Source organism: Ursus arctos, unplaced genomic scaffold (genome assembly GCF_023065955.2).
Source record: "Ursus arctos isolate Adak ecotype North America unplaced genomic scaffold, UrsArc2.0 scaffold_9, whole genome shotgun sequence".
In the NCBI taxonomy this organism is placed as follows: domain Eukaryota; kingdom Metazoa; phylum Chordata; class Mammalia; order Carnivora; family Ursidae; genus Ursus; species Ursus arctos.
In genome coordinates, this window is record NW_026623111.1 from 13,024,244 (window position 1) to 13,047,783 (window position 23,540).

At 45.9% G+C, this 23,540-nt stretch overlaps 2 protein-coding genes across 2 annotated transcripts in view; one reads left to right on the forward strand and one right to left on the reverse strand.

Moving 5' to 3' along the window:
* Window positions 1–3,546: 3,546 nt before the first annotated feature.
* Window positions 3,547–11,658, forward strand: MED28 (mediator complex subunit 28). The gene is made up of 4 exons (XM_026514490.4): window positions 3,547–3,733; window positions 7,253–7,319; window positions 8,002–8,114; window positions 9,384–11,658. Exons 1-4 carry the CDS (start codon window positions 3,584–3,586, stop codon window positions 9,579–9,581), a joined length of 528 nt encoding a protein of 175 aa, XP_026370275.1. The 5' UTR covers window positions 3,547–3,583; the 3' UTR covers window positions 9,582–11,658.
* Window positions 11,659–14,492: 2,834 nt separating this feature from the next.
* Window positions 14,493–23,540, reverse strand: part of FAM184B (family with sequence similarity 184 member B) — a 136,740-nt gene continuing 127,692 nt past the window's right edge. The window contains exons 13-18 of the mRNA XM_026514504.4: window positions 23,044–23,216; window positions 22,070–22,216; window positions 20,005–20,122; window positions 18,265–18,369; window positions 17,252–17,451; window positions 14,493–15,783 (exon numbers count right to left, since the gene is read on the reverse strand). Of these exons, the coding sequence (XP_026370289.2) occupies window positions 15,690–15,783; window positions 17,252–17,451; window positions 18,265–18,369; window positions 20,005–20,122; window positions 22,070–22,216; window positions 23,044–23,216 (837 nt within the window). The 3' untranslated portion in view covers window positions 14,493–15,689. The remainder of the gene's footprint in view (window positions 15,784–17,251; window positions 17,452–18,264; window positions 18,370–20,004; window positions 20,123–22,069; window positions 22,217–23,043; window positions 23,217–23,540) is intronic.

The following is a 23,540-nucleotide window of genomic DNA, read 5'->3' on the forward strand; positions in this document are numbered from 1 at the left end:
TGCTATTATCCCCATGTTACAGATGAAGAAAATAGGTACCAGAGAGAGGATTCAGAACATGTTAACAATGTCACCAAGCTTCTAAATGGAAGAGCAGAGATTTAAACAGGAGGGGGCCTGCCTGCAGAGCCGGCTTCTTAATTTTTTTTTTTTTTTAAAGATTTTATTTATTTATTCGACAGAGAATGAGACAGCCAGCGAGAGAGGGAACACAGTCAGGGGGAGTGGGAGAGGAAGAAGCAGGCTTATAGCGGAGGAGCCTGATGTGGGGCTCGATCCCATAACGCCGGGATCACGCCCTGAGCCGAAGGCAGACGCCCAACCGCTGTGCCACCTGGGCGCGTCTGGCTTCTTAATTGTTAACACTGTAATGCTATCTGTCCGTTCAGTGACTTGAATGGATGTGGAATATATTGAGTTAAGAAACAAGACCAATAAGAGACTGTTCATGGGTCAAGTATTTGCTTACCACCTGGGACTACAACCAATCAACAAAATTCTACTTATGCAGATTTAGGACAAAGCTCCCCTCTTTTTTTCTTTTGTATCTAGGTGAACAAATTACCCATGAATTGGATCTATACTTTTTTTCTTTTTTTAGGACTGAACATTTGACAAGAAACCTGCTTATTGGAGTTATTTTTAATATTTTATTAAAATGTTTATTTTAGTGAGTGTGCAGGGGGGAGGGGCAGAGAGATGGAGAGAGAATCTCAATCTCAAGCAGACGCCTTTGCTGAGCACGGACCGACACAGGGCTCGATCTCCCAACCCTGAGATCACGACCTGAGATGAAATCAAGAGTTGCACATGTAACTGACGAAGCCACCCAGGCGCCCCTATTTTTAATATTTTAAAAATTTGACATGTAAGAGGATGTTATGTGTCTCAAGTGGTTTATAGAGAGGGAATGGGTATGGGCATGCACATTTGTGTTATTTGTTGGAATTAAAGAAAATTAGGCAGGAATAGTGAGTAAACAGCTTCTTCTGGGTATCCATGTCCAGAAGCTCCTTTGTCAGGGAAAATGAAGAGGTGGAACCACTGGCCTGTGAAGGGAAACTAGAATTAGATTTCTTCCCAGTGACTCAGAAGGCAAAGCAGGGATTTGACAGAAAGCTTTCTATCAAAGGCTTTTTATAAATAGAGGAACAACAGAACTCTGTGTTTACCAGAGTGTGGGATCCAAAAGGCATAACCTAGCCCTGGATTCATGTGCTTATCTAATCTGAGATGAAATTTAGTTGTCATTGCAGGTACATTTGGCTGCCAGGTATTACACAAACCTTTGACTCATCCCAACCATGCTCAGAGGCAGGGAACATTACCATATCTACCCGTGAGGATGGTCCTGGCATGGCTATGGTCCAAAGCACCATATCCAAAACAGTAGTGGTTTAGAATACGATAGTGTTAAGAGGTAGCTGAAGTAGAGAATCCAAAACTGAAGCAGCCCCATGGTCATCGGAAATCCAGGCCAGGAATTGTGTACCACCACCGCCTCAAGGTTCTCTTGCAATTCAGATGGCCATTGGGGTTGAAGACTACAGGAGGGTGAGAAGCGTTAGTCTTCTACTTTCAGAAACAAGTAAAATGATTCCAACTCTTCTTTTTTTTTTTAATAAAATATATTAAAATATTGATGCTAACATTAACTGGCTTATTTTTAAATATATTTTTTAAATTCTCAGTTTTAATATGTAGATATTTTACCTATTCCAAGTTTTAATTGAATAAATACCGACACAACCCATACATGTTTGTAGTACAAAAATGTTTGTAGTACTCAATAATATTTTAGGAGTGTAAAGCGGTCCTAAGACCCAAAACAGTTTGAGAACTTGAGTCCACTAGTTCCCTTATGCCGTTATATTTCTGTTCAACAATTATGCCTGGCAGTTTTGGGTGTTAAGAATACAGGTGAACAGGGGCGCCTGGGTGGCACAGCGGTTGGGCGTCTGCCTTCAGCTCAGGGCGTGATCCCGGCGTTGTGGGATCGAGCCCCACATCAGGCTCCTCCCCTATGACCCTGTTCCTTCCTCTCCCACTCCCCCTGCTTGTGTTCCCTCTCTCACTGGCTGTCTCTATCTCTGTCGAATAAATAAATAAAACCTTTAAAAAAAAAAAAAAGAATACAGGTGAACAAGGCAGGCCCTGATCTCATGGAGCTTGCATTTCTGTTGGTGCATGTGTGTCAGGTGACTTTGTCAAAGACAAATGAACAAGGTAATTTCAGGTAATACTTAGGTGCTGTAAAGAAAATTAAACAAGGTGAGGTGGCTGGGAGTGTGGGGCTAATTTAATTTACATTCATGCGGCAAAGATGAGTTTTGATCTGAGACCTGATGAGCAAAGGGGAGCCTCTGCTTTTTCTGGCTACTTCTGCCTTGCCTCCCTCACTCCAGCCCTACTGGCCTTTCTGTGGTTCCTTAAATATGCCAGGCGGGTTCCTTCTTCAAAGGCCCCCTTGTCTCGAAAACTTCGTAATGGTTACGTTTTCATTCCAGTCACTTTAGTGCAGATCTCTTTGAGAGGACTTCAACTACCCATCTCAAATCCATCACTAGCCATCTCCTTATTGGCTTTCATTTTTCTTCTTAGCACTTATCTCTACATGATATTGCTATATATATTTGGGTTTGTCTCTCTCCCACAAAAACAACACGGAAGGCTCAGTAAATGTGCTGGATAACTGCAAAATTAAATATAATGGGAAAAGAAACCCTAGCTTCTGAAAAGATAAATAAATGCTAAAAGGAAGTTACTGAAAGGCAGTATAGCGGCTTTAATGCAACCATAAATATCTAAGGTGAACAGTTCCAGGCACACAGACACGGAGCTTTAACATTAGTGTTTTTGTTACCCGCCTCTCCGCACAGAGAACTTAGCGGTTACTCTGCCAGTTTGTTCCTGTTACATCCACAGTGACTAGATTAGTCACTGGTGCACAATAAGTGCTCAGTAACAGTGGAATGAATGGGTGCCTCCCTCCTTCTACCAACGGCCAACCGGAGCCTGAAGAGAGAAAGGTTTGGCTACCAGTAACTCCAAACCTCAAGGGCAAAGGCGGGAGTAACACAGGAGTATCCCGACTCCCGGGGAAGGGCTAGCGCTACCATAGTGACTGATTCTCCACTCCCCACAACAGCGTCAAATCCTGTCAAAGCCTTTAATTCTTTTTTTTTTTTTTTAAGATTTTATTTATTGGACAGAGAGAGACACAGCGAGAGAGAGAAAACCAGCAGGAGGAGTGGGAGAGGGATAAGGAGGCTTCCCGCTGAGCAGGGAGCCCGAGGGGGGGCGATCCCAGGACCCTGGGATCATAACCTGAGCCGAAGGCAGACGCTTAACGACTGAGCCACCCAGGCGCCCCAAGCCTTTATTTCTTAAGTTAGGAAAATAAAAAGAAAAGCCTGGCCGCGGGGCAGAAAAGGAAAAAGCAAGGATATCAAATCCCCAGTTTCCCCAAAGCCTAATGGACGCCTGCAGCGGCAGGCAATATCACATGACTAGGCGTGTCACGTGAGCCTCGTGCGCCAGCTTCTGCGCAGGCGCCAACGGAACCTTGCGCGCTAATCCAGAAATGGCGGCTCCGCTGGGAGGTATGTTCTCCGGGCAGCCTCCTGGACACCCTGGGGACTCCAGGGGCCAAGCTTCGCTTCTTCAGGCCGCGCCAGGCCCTCCGAGAACTTCTAACAGTACATTGGTGGACGAATTGGAGTCATCTTTTGAGGTAAGATGAGATTGGGGCGCCTGTGTTCCCAGCCTCCCTTCTTTCTTGAAAGGTAAATTGCGCCTGGGCGGTTGTCTCTTTCAGCGATGCCCGCATCAGGCTTACAAATAGGGGAAGAGGCTCAGAGAGCGTAAGTCACCTGCTTTAATCTCCACGTGGTCGCGGGAATTCTGCTCAGGTCTGATGGCGGAGACGTGAACCTTATGTTTCCGGAAGCTGGTGGACTTGAAGTTTGCCCATCTCCAGCTTCGGAACCCTTCTAGGTTCCTAGTCGGTTGTTCCCGTCCCACCTTTTTTTTGGGCGCATCGCTGAGCTCTCTTCCCCGCATTCCTGCGTGTTTAATACTGGTTCATCTACGACGGGTAACGTCACACTGCTAAGTCCTGTATCCTTTCTGCTGGGCTCCACCCTTAGATGGCCCCAAACAAATGGACTCTTGGAGATGAGATGAAATGAACTTATGTGAAATTTGCTGTGTGAAACTTAGTACTAGGAGAGGGGGAAGAAGGAAAACTGGGAGTTAGGGAGGGAGCGAGGGAGGCGGGAATGACCCCAGACTCTTGAGTTCTACCCAAGAAGTTAACCCCTCTCTCAAGGAAAATGGGGAGTGGTGGTAGACAAAGGAGAGGTGAAAATAGGTGCTTAAAAATTAAAAAAAAAAAAAAAGTGCTTTCAGTGGTCTCTAGAGTGGAAGATGAGCCATTATTGTGTGGAAATAAAATAGCTTTTAATTGCAGCCACCTTTTCCACATTTTAAGTCCTAGTCGTGTGAGTTTTATACTGTGTGTAATAGCAGAGTAGAGCATGAATATAATTTGTAAATGAATGTGTTATTGGGGCTGCATGGGAAAAATGCTTTTACTGGGGGATGTACATTCAAAAACTTGGAGATAACTGATTTAAAGGACATCGAAATTTATCTGGGAGGAGGATGAGACGCCTTTGCAGTGGTGCAAAGCCATAAAGGAGAAGGTTTGGTAAGCTTTAGAGCAGCATTTAGCATTGAGGTGAGGTAGCTGTCAGTCATGAGTGCTTGCTGAAACTGGCTCTGTAGAAGTCTTGGCCAGAGCCAACACCAGCACCCTAATGGTTAAAACCCGTTAGTGGCTACCTGTCACTCTTGAGATAAAGCCAAAAGGTTTACTGTGGTGTTCCTGGCTCTGTATATTCAACTCTCTGCTCCATTGCAATTTCCTCTTAATCTGCCTACAGAAGACTTTTTCCTGCATGTGCTGTTTGTTTTCTCTCTGGGTTTCCAGGTCCCCCTCCCCCAACTTGTGCATCCCTTCCTCAGTGGATCCGCCCCTGGTGCCTTTTGTAGGACTTATCACTAAACCAGGCAGGCCCGTGAAGTCAGAGGCCATCTCTCCCTCATTCCCCCATCAGTGCTAATACAGTGGTAGCAGACAGCAAGTGCTTGATGAGTATTTGTCAAATAGTGAAGGAGCCTGTTGTGTGTCAGTCCCTGTCTTCAGTGCTAAGAGTACAGAGAAAACAGTCCTTGCCCTGAAGGAATTCATGACAGTGGGGGTAGAAGAAACAGATAAATAGCAGTCATTTGCTGTGTTTGTGGGATCACTGCTCTGGTAGAAAAAAACCCAGGGAACTCTGGCAGCACACATGGGCCTGGCTGCCAAAGGCACTTCCCAGAGAATGTGAAACCTGAAAGGGTGTTTGGATAAAATCAGGTGAAAAGGAGAGAGAGTTGCTACCTGGCCCTCCCTCTGCTGCTTCATGATCACCCATCTAGTCTTCTCAGGACTCAGCTCAAAGGCCACATTTTAATTTCCCTGTAGTCTGTGTGGGCCTCTATTCCAGAGCCTCCAGTGGCCCGTGGCACCTGCTTGCCCACTTTTCATTTCATATTCTGTTTCAAGGGTGCTGTCCCTTGAGGTCTCCAGCTTTCTCATTCTAGTTGTTCAGTAAATGCTCTTTAATGGAATGAGTTTATTGAGATCATGCCCTCTTTTTGTGGGAGGGAACCTTGGGGACCATCCTTTCTTTTTATGGATGGAGAAACTGGGGCTCAGAGGAGAAATTACCTGCCCAAAGCCAAACCCTTAGTTTGTGCAAATGAGAACTAGGACTTTTGGGCCTCCCTACTGCCCAGTCAAAGGTTCCATCCTGTGCATACTTCTAAAAAAGCATATTCTTTTTATAGGCCACCACACATTCTATTCTCCATACAACTGCCCAACTATCTATAAAGACCTGTGTGTATAATTTCCTTTTTTTTTTTTTTAAGGGGTAAGAGGGAACTGAAATTCCTGAGCTCAGATTTCCTTTCACCAGGTCTGGTGGCCCTGCTGGCTGTGAGGGAGCAGCTCCACGGTTTGCCTGGTTGGTCTGGGTGGGATGTTTTCCAGTACCCACAAATTCCATAGAGCAGGTATGCCCTACTCGTATCCTAGATCCAGCAGGAGTCATTTTTCCAAGTAATACACAGAATGGGCAATTTGTTTTTCTGATTTTCTGATTTCTTGAGTTGTTACAAGGATTCCCCAGGAGGCGTCCTGTGATTTTTCGTTATAAATCAGATGGGGGGAAACTGCTGGCAGCAGGATTTGTTGCTTCCCAAAGGGCCCTCACATCTGGTTGATGGCCTAAATTTGGACCCGCATATGCCTACCTCACACCAAGTGTAGTTTGTTTATTGCTGGTGGGGCTCTGCTTTCCTGAGGTTTGAGGCTTTCTTTCTGACCACTGCTCCCCTCTCCAGCTCCCATCCTATTCTCTTGCTGACCCCACTGCCCTCTGATAGGCCTTCTTTGTGTGTTTCCTGGCAGTTTCCTGTGCGCAGAACTCCATGGCTGAATCACATATTCATCTAGATCGTGTCCCTTTAGAGAAATTGTCTCTTTGGGATTTGTTTATCCATGTGACAGCAAGCTCGTTCTCTTAGGTTGTCCTGTCAGTCATTAACGCATAGTGAGCACCCAGTCAGTGCCAAGCAGTCTTCCTGCACTAGGAGTGTAGTGAACAAGACATGTAAAATTCCCGCCTGGTGGTAGGAAGCAACTAATAATGGACTAAAAGGATGGGACGATGTCAGGTAACTGTGTGAAAAACAGTAAAGCTGGGCTTGAGGATAGTGAGCAGGAGAGGCGCGTTTCAAGATTAGTGACAGATGGCCTCTCTGAGGAGGTGATGATTTACCTGAGTCCGGATACGGTGATAATATAGTTCATGTAAGCATCGGAGGGGATGTAAGTGGGGCTGGAACAGGGCCGCAGGCTCTGGTGTGGAATGGGACCTTGGGGTAAGGGGTGAGTGGCAGGAGTGGGGACCAGGTGGCTGTGCTCGCAGATACCAGCAGCCTCATTTGCAGACTCTCCCTCCGAGGGTCTGATGGACTCAGTGTACCAAGTTTCTTCATTAGCAGGGGGATAACTTGTCAGCTGATGTGCAAACCCAGACTCTATCAACTCCTTGAATGACTTCACGAGAAGTTATTTCTTATTCTTTTGATTTTTGACATGTGAATGACATTTTTTTTCTTACATGTTTGGATCACACAGGCTTGCTTTGCTTCTCTTGTGAGTCAGGACTATGTCAATGGTACGGATCAGGAAGAGATTAGAACTGGTAAGAATTTACTCTTTGTAGACTATGTTCTTGCTTTCAGCAAGATTCCTAATTGCTGATTTTACACTCCATGTGTTTCAGTTCTATTTGTATCCTAAGAGAACTTTTCCTGGGAGTAAGATTTATGCAGTCATTTCTATATACTGCTGGTTCATTGTTCAGTTTATTAATTAACATGTCACTCGTAATGAGCCACTTAAAATGAGCTTTCCATTTTGGTATAGGACAGTGATAACCAACAATGCTGCTTTTTGCAAAAAAATAAGTTTTGATTATTTTTGAAGGTGTTACAGAGAAAAGTCTCTTGTACTTCCCCAGCTTCACCCAGGTTCTTTCTGCAGAGGCAACCAGTGTTTCTGATTTTTTTTTGTACTGTGTTTTACATGTTACATTTTAACTGGAAGTCATGATGCTAATTGCTAGATCTCTGGATTGTCTCTCTTCAGAAGAACTTGTGTGTTGAACTGAGGTATCATTCACCTCATAAAAGCACAAATTACATGGTATTTAATGTTGGTTAATACATGGGGGTTGGGAGTCACTATCATTGCTGTGACCAAAATTAAAATTCCAGATTACATCTATGGGGAGGTGCTGTTTTGATATTTCGACTGTTCATTTATGAGGGAGGTAATATGTGTCTAGTGTTCTTCTTAATATTTTGGTCTTTTTTTTTTATAAGGTGTTGATCAGTGTATCCAGAAATTTCTGGATATTGCGAGACAGACGGAATGTTTTTTCCTACAAAAAAGATTGCAGTTATCTGTCCAGAAACCAGAGCAAGTTATCAAAGAGGTATGAACTCATATTTCTCCTCAACTTTTAAGAAGAGCACATGTTGTCATGATTCCATCTGTGCTATAAATGAGATACATCCTTTTCCCATGAGTTACAGTAGGGCTTTATAGATTGAATACAAATGTTGCTAGTTGTCAGTGTTGATGACAAGCTTGGCAGGTAGTGGAGCCAGAGGGTGGAGGGGGGAAAGATGGGCTTCAAACAGAGCAGTTTCATTTGCTGGCTTTCATGGAAGACTTCTTACAGGAAACGTTCTGTTGCTTGAAAAAGGTGGAGAAGCCATTAATGTAGATGACAAACTCATTTTGGACAGAAAATGTGAGCTGTGTGTATCCCCGGCTGCTTTAGACACAGGAAGGGCTCAAGTTTTGTTCAAGGAATCAAAAATTAAATGTTCTGTCCAGGTTGCTTGAGACTCGGGATTTCATTTATCTCAGTTCTTTAAAAACGGGGGCATTTGGAAATGTGTTGAGGTTGCCACGATGACTGGGAAGCTTTACTGGTATTTCGTGTGTTGGGCCAAAGCCTGCCGCGTGCATTGTGGAAGGGAGAAGAATCCTCTTGCCCAAGAGGCCTGTGATGCCCCTAATGAGAAACACTAAATTGAAATGATTGTTTTTGGTACTTTTTTGAAGTAACTAGTCCCCATTAATTGAAAACATTCTTTTTATTCATTTATATCCGCTGTTGAGGACGTGAAGGGTAAGATGATAGCTTTACAGTTTATCCTGTCATCATTTCCTGATTTGAACACTTGAATAAGAACATAGGTGTGTTCAAGGCTGGGCCTTAATAAAGAATTATAATGCTGGTATTCATTTAAAAAGCACTTGAATATGAGATTGTAACACTTCATCCTGAACTGATAGAGCAGTGGTTTTGGACTCTTTTTAAAACAGTTATTAGCATATGTTTCAGATTCTCAGTGTTTTAGATTCTCAGCAGTAGACTTTGGACGGAGGTACTGGGTGCCTGGGCACCAGGATGGGAAAGAGACTGATTTTCTTCGGCTGCCCTTTGGTACTTGGGAATATTGGAACATCTGTATTACTTATTAAAAGAAAATGAAAAATAAAAACTCCCAGTGTTAGGCATCTTCCATTGGAGGAGCTGCTGTGGGTCGTTCGGATGGTGGAGCCAAGCCGGGTAATGGGCGTACGATGGTTTAATTGATTCTCCTGTTTTGAATTTACTTCTTAGAGTCTTACCAAGTCAGGAGCTCTTTCCCCTTTTCTTGAGCTTGCTCTTCGTTGTCTTTGTTTGTAGGATGTCTCAGAGCTGAGGAATGAATTACAGCGGAAAGACGCTCTGGTCCAGAAGCACTTGACAAAACTGAGGCATTGGCAGCAGGTGCTGGAAGACATCAACGTGCAGCACAAAAAGCCAGCGGAAATACCTCAGGGCTCCTTGGCCTACCTCGAGCAGGCCTCTGCTAACATCCCTGCACCAATGAAGCAGACCTGAGTCAGAGCTTGTCTGGAGGTGATCTGGTGTGTGCATCTGCCTAAACGCGGATTTGACAGATATCACTTCTTGTGGACGTGACATTTTGGAAGAACTCTTTGCCAAAGAATGAGATGATTTTTGTTGATGATCTCACCTAAATTTTTCCCCTTATTTTTTATGTGTTATTTCTTGAGTACTTTATAAAATGCCTATATATTTTGGTAAATCAAGTAAGTTTTCCTGTCTTTAACAAAGTTTAGACTGGTGGTCTGATGCCACCTACAGATTTCCTTTTGAAAATCTGTTTCTTTTTTCTGTTTGTATTTTTTTGTTTATGACTTAATCTCTGTGTGTTTCCAGTTTTAGATTAGCTTGCATGATTTGATCTGAGAGGATGAGGATTTTGGTTGTAGGCTTTTTATGACAGTTATCCCTCAGTGGTAATGCAGAAAAATAGGTAAATTTGCATGTTTCAAGACTTTAAATTACCTCAAGAAGAGGAATCTAATACAGTGATGTTTGTGATGCATCCAGAGCTCTTAGAATGAGGATATTTTGTAAATAGGTTGAAAGGATTATAATATCCTAAGTTAGTGTGGTAATAGTATAGTGGTACGTTGATGTTGACTTTTATTTGGGCTAAGTTTATATTTCGTGTGGTGCTTTTTCACTTTTTGGAGTGGAGGTGTGTAGGAGGAGCAGTGATAGGCTCAATTTTGTTATGTTCTGCAGTGATGAATCTGTGAGGAAGGGCACAGACCTTGTTTTCCGCATGACACTTGAGGTGTGTGTGCAGGGTGAGGAGTTAAAGCTTGCTGTGATCGTCGCTTTTCATTTTGAGTTTTGTCTGCTTGTGTCGTTTTTGTTTCTGGTTTTTTGTAGCAGAATTTTCCACTAAGGATGGTTCTTGCTTATGAGTGACGTTGATTCCAAGGGACTGGTGCCTCTGGGTGGGGAGTGGGCTGCAGGATGACCCTCAGCGAACTCCTCGTCCTCAACAGGCACGGGAGCCTCAGCATTTGGGAAGGCATTTGACTCTTGTTGGTTACACGGGCCAACAAGATTCTCTGTTGAGCTGCCCTTGAGAAGTTCAGAAGGGCATTGCATGTGGTGCTCCCTAGGTGAGATTTTCCTTTCTCTGTTGTTTACAGTCTCTTACCAGATTACATCTCCTGACCCCAAACAAATGCTCGATTGTTTCCTGAACAGGCAGTACTTCTGCAACCAGTGTCCTGACGTATTGTCTCCTTCAGCCTTGAAGGCTCCTCCCTCCATAACACTGACACCCATCATTCATGGTTGTTTGACCTGGATGCCACCTGGCCCCCTGAAGCCTCTATACCCCCTCTCCATTGCACCCCAAGGACACAGGACTTCTTCTGTCTTTGCCAGCCTTGCTTCATTCTCCCTGGGGGGGTTAGTGATTTGTTTGTTTGTTTTGTTTTGTTTTAGAAGATTTTATTTATTTGAGAGTGAAAGCAGGAGAGATCACAGAGCTCTGGAGAGGGAGAAGCAGACTCGCCACTGAGCGGAGAGCCCGATGTGGGGCTTAATCCCATGACCCTGGGATCATGACTTGAGCCGAAAGCAGTCGCTTAACTGGCTGAGCCACCCAGGTGCCCCGGAGTTAGTGATTTGTATCTGTCTCTGTGCCCCTCGTGAGAAATAGACATTGTTCCCCTCTGAATGTACAGTGACCATTTACTATTTATCTTTTATGTATAATACTTATTACTCATTCTTGTTTGTGTGTATGTGTGTGGGGTACTCAGCCTGGGGCCAAGCCCTCAGTGTAGATTAAACAGAGCTTTTAAAAGTTGTTTTTACTTACATTATACGACTTCAAGGTTGTTAACTTGGCCACCTCATACCAAGTAGAAGCTCTGGTTGGCAGCTTTAGATTTCTTGATTAAAAACCTAGATAAACGAGTTACATTTTAGGCAGTCTTTCAGTAATAGAGGTTCTTACTGAAAAAATTGGGAACTATTCTACTTGGTGCTCAGTGAAAAGATTTTGAATTCATGTAAGTACCAATTATTGCCATTTCTTTATTCAAGAACTTCCTGTCAAATAAATAGCAGTTTTTCAATCTTACCTGTTTGTAATTATCTTTTTGCTTTTAATGACCTCTTAATTGTTGATGAACATAGAAAACCCTGTGAGCTGCTGTCTTCTTCAGTGAGAAAATAAGAAACCAATCAGTAAGGGATTTCCCTTACTTTTCCACTCCCAGAATGACACACCTACCCACCTCTTCAGGATATCCTTTTTTTCCTTGCTGTTCCATCTCCTGAAGTGCCTACCCTGTATAAGACCAGCTTTTCCACCACTGTCCGGGGTCCCAGGCTAGCAGTTGCCTTCTTTAGGGCTTAATGCCTGGGTGTTGTCCGTCCCCCGCATTGCCTGTCTGCTGGATCATTCTCCAGCTCACAGAGTTCTTCGTCTCCCATCTTCAGCATTTCCCTCGGCGCTTGAGCTGCTGCCCCATCTTCCTGTCCCTCGATCACAGTCTCCAGTGTGTCTCCTCCAGGCTGCCCCCCTACACTACCATCGCTGTGCCGTGATGCTTACTAGCCACTTTGCTGTTGCTAGATTGAATGGGTACTTCATCTTCTTTACTTGAATTCATTCTCTTTGATTCATCTTTCCTTTCCTTTTCTACCCCGCTTCTCCATGTTGACATTTCTGAGTGTTTGGTCCTGGGCCCCTGGAGGCCACGGTGGAGTGCTGCTCGGTTCTCCCTTCAAGAGGGTCGCTGTGAGGGGAGTACAGTTACCAGAGCCCCGCCTTCGGGGCTCTGCTGCAGGGCTCCCAGAGATCCCCAGTTAATATCTTGTAATTCTGATTGTGTCGTGGGATATAGCTCCTGGAGGACCTGACAAGTGTGTTAGTGGACATGGTCTGAGAGAGCAGGCAGTAGGATGGGGTCGGGAGCCAGCTCATGTGCTGTCCAACTGACAAGAGAGACCCGTCGTGGTACAGTCACCAATGGCCAAGTTCCTGAAGATTCCACCGGTGGTGCCTCAAGGAAACCTCCCACATGGCCAGCGCAAGGATCAAACACTGGAGGGTAAGAGGGAACACTGTGGACAAGAGCAGTGGGGTTGGCTGGTTATCGCCTCGCTGTCTTACTCCCCCTGGAGGAATAAGGACAAACTACCGTACTTAGCGAACCGTCAGCAGCCACCCTGAGTTCCTGGGGCATCTTTGACGCAGACAGTCAAGCTAGTAGGAGGTAGCAGATCAAAAATAACATCGCCCGGGCGGCTCGGTCAGTTCAGAGGCTGACTCTTGATTTTGGCTCAGGTCATGATTTCAGGGTCTTGAGGTTGAGCCCCGTGTCAGGCTCCACACTCCGCGGGGAGCCTGCTGGAGATTGTCTCTCTCCCCTTCCCCCTGCTCACGTGTGCGTGCTCTCAATATTCAAAAGAAGAAGAAGAATATTGCACCCTCTGGGTGATGGTGATTAGTGCTACCCTAAGAAATGCAAAGGATGCAGGGAGAGTGGTCCCTAACACAGCTCCATTTAATTTCCCAGCCTCACCCTTGCAGAATCCAGATGGATCCTGGAGAGTGAGTATAGAGACCACGTAACCGCGAGCGCAACTGCTGTGTTGGGTGTTACGTCGTCGATGCTAGAGCAACTAATGAGGGCTCGGACACGCTAGCAGCCGTTGCTCGGGCGAGTTCGTTCTTTTCCACACTAATTAGGAAACACTTGACAGCAATCTGCCTTTCCAGTTTCGCTCCAGCAGTGTTAGCCCTTCCTCCTGTCATAATAGGGCCTTCCAAGATTTATCACCACATCTTGCTGTTTCTCCCTCCTGACTCAATCCTGGACCAGTTCATTTCTCTTCATCTCCACCAGTCTCCCCAAACCATCACCGTCACATCTGGACCTCTTGCTCTTGAGAGATTGATGGAATCGGATTATGTACACAAAAACCGGAAGAATGTTTTATCTTTCAAATTGAGTTTCTTTGTCAGTATTATCTAGGGTATGGAGAGGTAGGATTTTAGTCCCTGTTGGTGAATGTGTAAACTTGATAGAAACTTTCTGGATGATAATCTCATTAGTCAGAAAGCTTAAGCATGTATCCTTTGATGCTTTACTTCGCTCTACTCAAGGAATATGTCAAGAAATGGTAGAAGCATGCACGGATTTAGTTAAGAAAGATGTAATCATTGCAGGGTAGAATCTAGAAATTTAACCATCTTTCACTTACCTGCACCAAGAAAGAAATCAAACAGACGTAGAGTCTCTAAAATTCTGTCCCTGCAGCTGGTGTCCTGCTGAGTTAAAGGACAGTCGTACAAAGTGCAGCCTACTTTGCTAGTCATCAGGAGTTGCAGTGTTGGAAAAAGGTTTCGATAAACAGAACTATCTGGACATAGTTTTTAAAACACAAAATGCAAGCATAATCCTATAATGCTCACCTTATCTTGCAGGAAACAAGATAACTATTAAAAAATGTGATACTGGGGCCCCTGGGTGGCTCAGTCGGTTAAGCATCTGCCTTCACTCAGGTCATGAACTGGGTCCTGGGATCAAATCCTGAATTGGACTCCTTGCTCTGCAGGGAGACTGCTTCTTCCTTTCCCTCTGCGCCCCCCCCCCCCCCCGCCACTTGTGGTCTCTCAAGCTCTCTCAAATAAATAAATCTTTTTTAAAAAATGTAATGCTGAAAATAACATGGCATGTTACATCTCTGGAACAAGTATTGTCATTTAAGAAATTATAGGGCCATGTGTTTTGATTAGATAGTGATTTTACCTTTAAATTGTGAGTTGTAATTGCATTTCTCTCAAAATGACATATGGAAGCAGCTGCTTTTTATTTGAAGATGATCTAATTGAGGTTAATGTGAACTTCCTATTTCCAAGCTCCGTCTTCATCTAATTTCACCTTTGTTTGGGAAAACAATACAAGTCACAGCCATTTTTATTGCCCAGTTGTTTAAAGTTTTATTCAAAGAGCAAAGGTTTGACAGTGCATAGAATAAACAACTGTTTATGGCCACCTGTGGGGCCAGCACCAAAGGACTGAGAACATATTTTGCCCAGATCGTATTGAGTCTTGTCAAATTGCACTGCTCTGTCAGAAGGTCAGACAATTCCGTGCGGACTGACAGGTCAGCACCATGAATGGCCAGTCCCGATTCCCTTTAATGTACTGAGCATCCATGCGGGGGAGGGGGGGGCAATGCACCATGAGGCAAAGGGCCCAAGCCCAAAGACCACGGGTTCAGTAGATCTTTGACTTCATAGAATACTCTAGAAACCTTGACAAGTGACCAAATTGAAACTACAGTCATTGAAACTGAGATGTATGATGGGGCAAGGCTCAGTTATTCACGGAAGAATTCTGGCAGTGGTTAGTTCCAATTCATGATTGGTGTCATTACCCATAATATTTTGCTTAATTCTTGCAAAGCCCCTTTTGAGGTAGGTGTTATCCCCTCTATAGTCTACTTCAGGTCCTGGAGCTATGAAGTCAAAGCATGCAATCCAGGTATGCCAGGGTCTCCTGTAGTCCACTCCTAGTTTTGCCTCATTTTGTTTTTTTAATTGGCTTTCATGAATATTTTGAACTTTGTTTTATTCTTCTTCCTACTGAGGTTGAATGTGCATTTTGGAATTACGTCATTTACATAGAAATATTTTTCAAGTGGAGATGACTAGCATTCTAAGGAAAAATGAAACCACTTTTAGAGTAGACCATGGAAATCACAAAGCCTGATGTTCCATAAAGTGGAATGAAATCTTCTGGGTACTAGAAATACAGTGTGAAGGTTATCAGCAACATTAATAACATTTTCCTATGGGTGCTTTTGATAACACTGGTTTTTTTGTTTGTTTGTTTTGAGGAGGGGGTTTGTGGTTTTGTTTCGGTTCTTTGGGTTTTTTTTTACCTTAATGGCAAAAAAAAATTTTTTTTTTAGGACTGGTGTCACAATGAAATAGTATGAAATGTTAATGCCAAAATTTGTTTTGGCTATTATATATAAATCATATCACAAGCAAGTTTATTTGGTTGATTGGCTGGTTACTTCATTCCTTCAGTCAGATGCTTTAAAAGAAATGTTTTTCAAATGTCCTCTTTGTAATGGATCCCAAGAATCAGTTTAGAAAGAAAAATACTTGGTAAACCATTCCTGGTGGGCAGAGCCCTGTTTCTGCTGGACTTCTTTGGGTTGGGCTGTTTCACCATCTTGTGTCCTAAAAACAAGCCAACAAACAAAAAGTTTTCTTAGATGGTTTTGAAAATTATTCAGCAAACAACTTAATACCCCACTATCTTTCAGGGAAAGAAAGCTGCTTCTTTACTCTTGGAAAGACAGTACCATGTAACTGGCCAACATTCATAGCTGGAAACAAGTTGTGAAAGATGGGGGATGGGGCGAGAACATCGAATTCCCATTTGGAAAACGAGGTCTCCGGTTTTACTTAAGACTAATGAGGCATACCATGTAACTTTATTTCAGGCACAAATAAACAATAAACCTCATAAAGTTAAGGAATGAAATAGTTACTTATCACAGCCTTACAATGTCTGGTTTCTTTAAAAGCAATCTAATGTGTTCTAGCATCTCAATAAGATGGTGGAATTAGCCTAATAAATTGAGAAGAGGAAACAGTAAGCAGGAAAGTACGACGTACACCTGCCTGAATCGTCTCTGTCTGCAGGTGGGAAACTTGACACACAGGTGTGTGCTTCTGAGATGAAGCCAGAGTCAGGAGCTGGCTCTGGCCGTGAGAGAGGGCTGTGCTCAGGGCTCCCGGCCTCAGTTTCCACAGCTGTGAAACAAAAGGCTGGTTTGGTGACCGCCAGGGATCCGTCCAGCTCAACATTCATAAAGGACTGTGCCTCCCCGTTTGTCCCAATTGCCACAGGGATGCGGGCCTTTGGAAAAGGAACATTTTAGAAGGAGCCCTTTCTGAAATGTAAAATTCATAGCCCACAATATAAAATTTTGCCTCTGAGTGGAAGACTGCATAGGAGGGGGAACTAAGAAAAGGAAAACTCACATTCCTGAAAGAGAAACATGTTGCAAGGGTTCCTGGGAAAGGAAGATGGTATCTGAGATCATGCATGAGCTACCAAACCCACAAATTAAGAGGTCTTACAGCTTCAAGATGACCCAATAAGTCTTGAGAAATAATCGTAATAATCATAGTGGAAATCTACGGAATGCTTCTGGACCAGGTCCTGTGCTAAGCATGTCCCACGGATTCATTCCTTTAGTTCTGCGTCAGTCTGATGAGGGAGATGCTATACTGTATTCATTTTAGAGGTGAGGAAATGGGGACCCAGAGAGGTCAAGTACTCTGCCCAAGGCCACCTAGCTGAGAACAAGAAGGACCAGAATTTGAATCCAGACCTCAGGGACGGATGATGAGAGTTACCCACAGTGACAAGGCCGGCTAAGTGACTGCGTGTTCCTTATCTAATCATCCACGGAAAAAGTCTTTTTGGACTTTAGTACCAAGAATAGTACCGCTTCTAAAGAATGACATACTTCCTTCCTCTTACACGACCTTCCCATTTGGCTGGATTGTAATTTGTGCAAGGCAGGGTTTTGCTATTCTTTTTATCTGCCCATATGCTGGGTATCTAAGGTGCCAGAAAGAAATCCAAATTCCCCTCCCATCGATGGAAAATGGAAATCACAGCTTCCTCCCCCACCTTGTGGCAGTTTTCACATCTAGAGACTGCGTGGGTTTGTAAGGCTGGCCACAGCTGGGGCTTGGGTCCAAGCTGGGTGATTTAGTTATTGGAGGGGCGTTGATCCTGGAGCTCAGGTCGCCACTCAGAAAGTTCTTTGCGTAAGAGGCGAGGTTTGGCACACTGACCACTCGGCTGGGCACTTCCTCCATCTTCTTTTTCTGTTTGTATTAAAAGGAAGGCTGTTAGCGCCACCCCAAAGACGCCCACCCAGCCAAAACTATATGGGAGAGGAGGCGATAATTTTATTTATATGCTTACATGCTATTTTTTAAAGCATTTTTTTTCCTCCAGTCTACTTTATGTTTTAAAAAGCACATAGGTTTACAATTTTTTATCTAAAACTTCTGGGGATAGATGTGTTTTGTAATTCAAAAAAATTTTTTTAGACTTAGAAAGGCCATCCAGAACCCCCAGCACAAGCTGGGCCCATTGTCCTCACATGCGTTAGTATTTCTGAAGTGAAACGGACCTTGTTGCACTGAGAGGCATACATAAAAATTATAAATGAGCTCACATCAGTTCAGGTTAGGTTAGGTGTACTGTCCTTCGAACTATTAAAATTTTTTTAGCGCTTTTAGGATTTTGTGACAGCAGATGAGAGATTTGGATGTGAATATTTTCATTATAACAAATTCCAAAAATACATACAGGGATAAAAAGTTAGGAAGTGGAAGGTTCCTGCTCTTTACTCTCCTTCCTGTCACCCAGATATAACCATTATTAATAGTGACATGTTTGCTTATAGGAAATTTGAAGAATATAAAAACCCACAAAAATTGTAAGTACACATAATCTGCCTAGCCAGATATAAATACTGTTTGTTACTAATTTGAGCGATTTCCTGTGAGTCTTGTTTTCAGGGGATATCCCTCTGAATGTATGCCAGCCCACTGACAATGAAGCTGCAGTTGCCTCTAGGAAAACGAAACCAGCAGAACTGTGTAATGCTTGACACCAGGAAACCACTTTACCTTCATGGAAGGGGTCAAATATCCTGGGTGAGGATTGAAAGAGAAGGACCGGTTCCGATGGGACATGGCGCTGGGGAAGGCTGCATAGTGAAATCTTCTCTCCTCCTGGAAAAACAATGCAACTGAGTCTACATGGGTCTAACCGTACAGCGTTGAGTTTGACCTGAAGGAAGATGGCTGTGTGAGGGCAGATCACAGCGCGAAGGAAAGCCCGGGGGGGGGGGTATCAGTGGGGGTCAAGCTGCCGTCCACTGAAGCTTTGAGGAAGCGCCTTTACTCCTGTGGTCTTGGAGTCCCCAGCTTCTCTTGTGTAGGAAATTGCAAGCTTACTTGAAGCCCCTCAGGGAAGTTAGAGATCCAGGTACTCTGATATCTGAAAAGTCTACCGCAGAACATCAATAATTAAGACAAAGAAAGAAAACCCCAGGTACCATCACTATATGGCCAACCTTGTTTATGTGTGCCCTTGTCTACTTTTCTCTTACCTGCTGTATTATTTTTAAAGCAAATCCCAGTCATTGTATAATTTCATCTGTAAAAACATCAATATGTATCTCTAAGAGATAAGGGCTCTTAAAAAAAAAAAACCCTAATCACAATACTTCTGTCACATTTAGCAAACAAGCTATTCCTTAGTGTCTAACGTTCAGTTGGTGGTGAAATTTTCCTGATTGTCTCATCAGTGTACTGACATGAAACTGGCTGGGGCAGGGATGAGAATAGGAGTGAGAGCTGAGAGGCATGGCTGTATTTGTGGGAGGACCTGAGGCCACCGTAAAACTGGATTTTACTTGGAAAGATGGGAGGCCATGGGAGGTGCCGAACAGAGCTGTGCTGTCATCTGACATATTTTTCTAAGATGGCTCTGGTTCATGTGAGGTTGGCAAGTGGGCAAGGTTCAAGTGAGCGGGGAGACCAGTGGTTCTCCACTGTGTGTGAGAGGGGCTTGGACTAAAGTGGTGGAGGCAGAGACGTGGTGGGGGCAGGTGGCTGGACTGCCCATGTGGCTAACTAGCCCTCCCATGGTGGGCTACACTGCCAGGAGTGAGTCGAGACCCACTGTCTCCAGGGCTGAATGTAAGCCAGGAGAAGCAGTCCCGGCCAGTTCAGCTGGGGGATACAGACAGCTTTCAACCAGACCAGTGAGCGCGGGGAGGCTGGGTTAATGCCCAAAGCAATGGATGAAGGATCGGGAGACACGGATGTGAGGTGGGTGGACTGCGAGAACGGGCAGGAGTGGATGAAGGGAGGGGCGTTGCAAAGAAACGGCCTCAGGCTTTGGTGGCTGTCGGATACAGAACCAGAGGGAGAAAACTACTCTAAGGAGTCCGGGGGTGGCTTGCTAACTGCAGAGCAGGTCGTCATCTTTGCAAAAGGAAGATCAATAAACAATAATTGGCTTGACTGATTTACTAAAATTCGAACAGAAGGCAAGCCATGCTAGATTTCCCCAATTCTGTAGGTTAAAAAAAAAATAGTAACTAATCAACATCGGGTAGATGCTGTGGGACTTGAGTGCTTTTTTTGCCTCTATGTTCCTGTATTAATTTTTTTAGTGAGTATGTGTTTTTGTGTTTTGTTTCGTTTTTAGATAATAGACAAAAGGAATCAAAGATCTTTTGGAGGTGGTTTTAGGGTTATCAGGATTAAAATTGTAGGTACCCAGAGCAGTGCCAGGTGCAAAGTCAATGGCCCTCGGGAAGGAACTCTAGGGCCCCCTGGTGGCCCTGACAGCCTCACCATGAGCTGCTTGATGATCTCCTCTCTCTCCTTCAGGCGGGTCTGCAGACGGCCGATGAGCTGAACGTCCTCTGGCCGGGACACCCCCTTCCCGGGCTTCTCTCCGGAATCTTTCAGTCTGTTTGGAGCAGGCATGCAGTTAATCTCCTTACCGTCATTACCCAACAACAAGCAGGTGGATGTGGTGGGAACGCTGCTATGAGCTTAGCCTGGCTAGCTAAACTCTGTTCACGAAAGGGGAAACCGAGGCCCTGGGACCTTACCAGGGGCCACCCACTGAGTTGGCTGCAGAGCTCCTGGTGGAGTCCAGGACCCCAACTCCCAGTCTGACCTTTGCCACTTTCCCCGAGGCTGCGGGGCCAAGGAACCAAAGGCCTGTGTGTGATACACACGCTCTCCTCAGTGAAGCGTCAAGAACCAGGGTTGTCACTGGCAAAGGCCTTGGCAGAAAAATGTCCCCCCCCCCCACCTCTGCCGCCGCAACCACCGCCGCCGCCACCGCGGTTAGGCTAATGCCGACGTGGCTCTGGCGCCATCTGCTGGCCGATACGGAGCGCAGCATGCGCGGTTCTCAGGCCGAGCAGCGGGGCAGCTGGTATTCCCAGCCCTGTCAACATGAAGCTGGAGAAAAATAACTCTCCGCATGGTGGGGGGAGGGTTAGGGCTGCACGTGACCTATGGACCGTAGCTGATAAGAGGCCAGGACTTTGGGATGAGATGACTTGCTATCTAATCCCTACTGTCCCTTTTTCTAGTTATGTGACTTTGGCCATAGTCTTTCCCTGTGACCTTCGGTTCCCTCTTCTTTAAAATGGGCCTGAAACCGGGTGGTTGTGAGGATTCAGTGAGATAATGGGAGCCTGGCATGTGGTAAGTGTCCATTAGATGGTGGCCCATAAAACCTTCCACTCTGGATTTTGGATGATTTGCTTTGTATTGGAGACAGTGGAGAACATTTTTTAAAGAGTCAGACAGGTGACACTTAGATTCACTCAGTGCTGCTTGACCTTAGGCAAGTGGCTTCACCTGTCGCCTTCTAAATGGTCTCCCTGCTGCTAATTCTGAACCACCCCCACCCCCGTCTCTTCTCTCAGCAGCCAGACTGACCCCGTTAAAAGATAAATCAGACTATGTCACTCCTGCTCAAAGCCTTTCAGTGGCTTCCCAGTGCGCGGTGAACACATCCAAACTCCTTCCTGTTTAGTGCAGGGTCTCTTTCATCCCTCCCAGCTACCCCACCAACCTCAGTTCCTACCACTCCCCCTCTCACTTATTCCTGGCTGTTCAGTCATGTGACGCAGGCCCCAGGGCCATTGCACTTGCTGCTGTCTCTGCTGGGAATGCTCTTCCTCCAGATGGCTCTCTCATTCCTCCACCAGCTTGTGCTTAAGTGTTACCTCCCTAGCGAGGCCTTCCTGGCCCACCCTTGCCACTCCCTAGACACAGATCCTGTTTTTCTTCTAGCACTTTCACGACCTGCTATGAAGTCAAACATTTATTTGCTTCTCTCTTGTCTGAATCCCCATCTAGAATTTGTGAGCTCTGAGAGCATAGTTTTTGTTTAGTTCCCATCTGTAACTCCAGAGCCTAAAACAGGGCAGGGCATACAGTAGGCTGTTAATAAACATCTGTTGAACAAATCAGTGAATGCATGCAAACATGCATGAGGCCCCTCGGTTCCTTTATCTGTCCGGGGGAGGAACAGTTTCCACCCTGAAGGACTGCTGTGAAGATTCAGTGACATGAGGCATGTGAGAAGGGGGCCAATGTTCATTTAAAAAGTAGCCTTAATCCTTCTGATTTCTTCCCAGTGTGAAGGTCAAACCAAGCTCACATTGTGCTCATTCCTCACAGATTCCCAGTGCCCGGCACACAGAGAATGCAGGCTCACACAGGGATGGGTGACCAACTCTCCCCATGTGCCCAGGACTGAGGTGCTTCTTGGAACTTGGGACGTGTAGTTTCAGAACTGGGAGAGTCCCAGGTACACTGGGATGAGCCAGTTACCCTAATTAAATGCACATCGACTAGCCCCTCCTAACCTGGGGCCCCAGGCCTCACTTACTCAGTTTCCAGGGCAGCCAGTCGGGCCTGGAGCCGGGCTTGAGCACTGCTGAAATCTGCCACCATGGCCTGCATCTCCTTCCGGTGTTCCTGGCGTAGCTTCTCCACCTCCCGGGCCTGGGGGCCTTGCTGATCCTCCTCCAGCAGCCTGCGGGTGGGTGGAAGCTCAGCTGGGCTTGCCCGGGGCCCTGGGACTGAACCTCGTGGGCCCTGGGGATTCTCTACCCTCTGCTGGGCGGCTGGGGGAATGGTTATACGATTGTGAGGTCAGGACACTGGGAAGAAGACCTGAGCTCTCTGAGTTGTGGGGTCCAGGATAAACCCTGCTTGTGGGACCCCTTCTCAGCACCTCCTACCCCAGCACTCCATTTGTAGTTATAAGCTTTCCAGCAAAGGGGTAAAAGAGCTGTGAATTGAGGGCTAATAATGAGCTATCCAGCTTGGATTAGGTAATAACAGTAACCACCTCTGTTTACCAAGGGCTTCCTCCAGGCGAGGGCTGGTGCAAAATCTTGCTAACATTTCCTGCATTCCACGACGGCCCTGAGAGCTCGTGGTCTTACCTCTACTCGCAGACGCAGACGATGGCGCGTGTTGGAGGAGTTCGCTGACTCCAGGAGCGCCCACAGCTAGTTAAAGAGCACCCAGCACTGTTGGAACAATTCCATCGCCCTGTCTCCCCAAGGCTGGTTTTGAAGATGCTTTTGGTATGGTTAGGCCTGATTCCATATATTCCTTGATTTGTAGGGAAACAGGGTTCCCTCTTCTATTCCGGGGGAAATCCCCTGCAGTGTGGAGACTAGAGCACTAGTACTTTTCATGCATCTGCAGTAACACCAGCGAAGTGCTAGCATTACGGAGTCTTTCCTTTGGGGAGATGGCGGGGGGATGGGGGGCTGTTAGATCTCAGAGGCTCACTGAGCAGCCGTGGAGGGAGTGAGGGCGGGCGGGGCGCTCGGCGGCCCGGAGACCCACCTGCGCTGATCGCGGAGCTGCAGCGCCTCCTGCTGGTGCTGTTCCACCTCGGCCCGCAGCCGCTGCACAGCGTCCTTGAGCTGAGAGTTCTCCTCCCGGAGGCCGCACGCCTCGCTCGGACCCGGCTCCGCGGCGCCCTTCGGGGAGCCGGCCTGGCCCGGGCCGCCCCCATCCTGGGGAGGAAGGACCCAGGAGAGGTGTTTTCAGGGGGCGCCAAGGCGGAAGAGGCGCAGAGGGCCCCAGACGTGCCGCGCAAAGCCGGGGACCGGTGCTCCGGCCAGCCTCCTGCTCCGGATTCAGGAGTCACGGCCGGGCTCCAGGTTTTCCCGCTTTGAGAGCGGCCACATCCGGCCCTCGCGAAGCTGGACAACGTCGGCGAGCCAAGAACATGGCTTAAATCATAACCGGCCAAACACTCCGCCCGTTTTTCAGGCTTCCTTGCCTTCTCTCTAACCGGAGTGCCCTCCCCACCTGAACAGCACTGCTTCGGGGAAGAA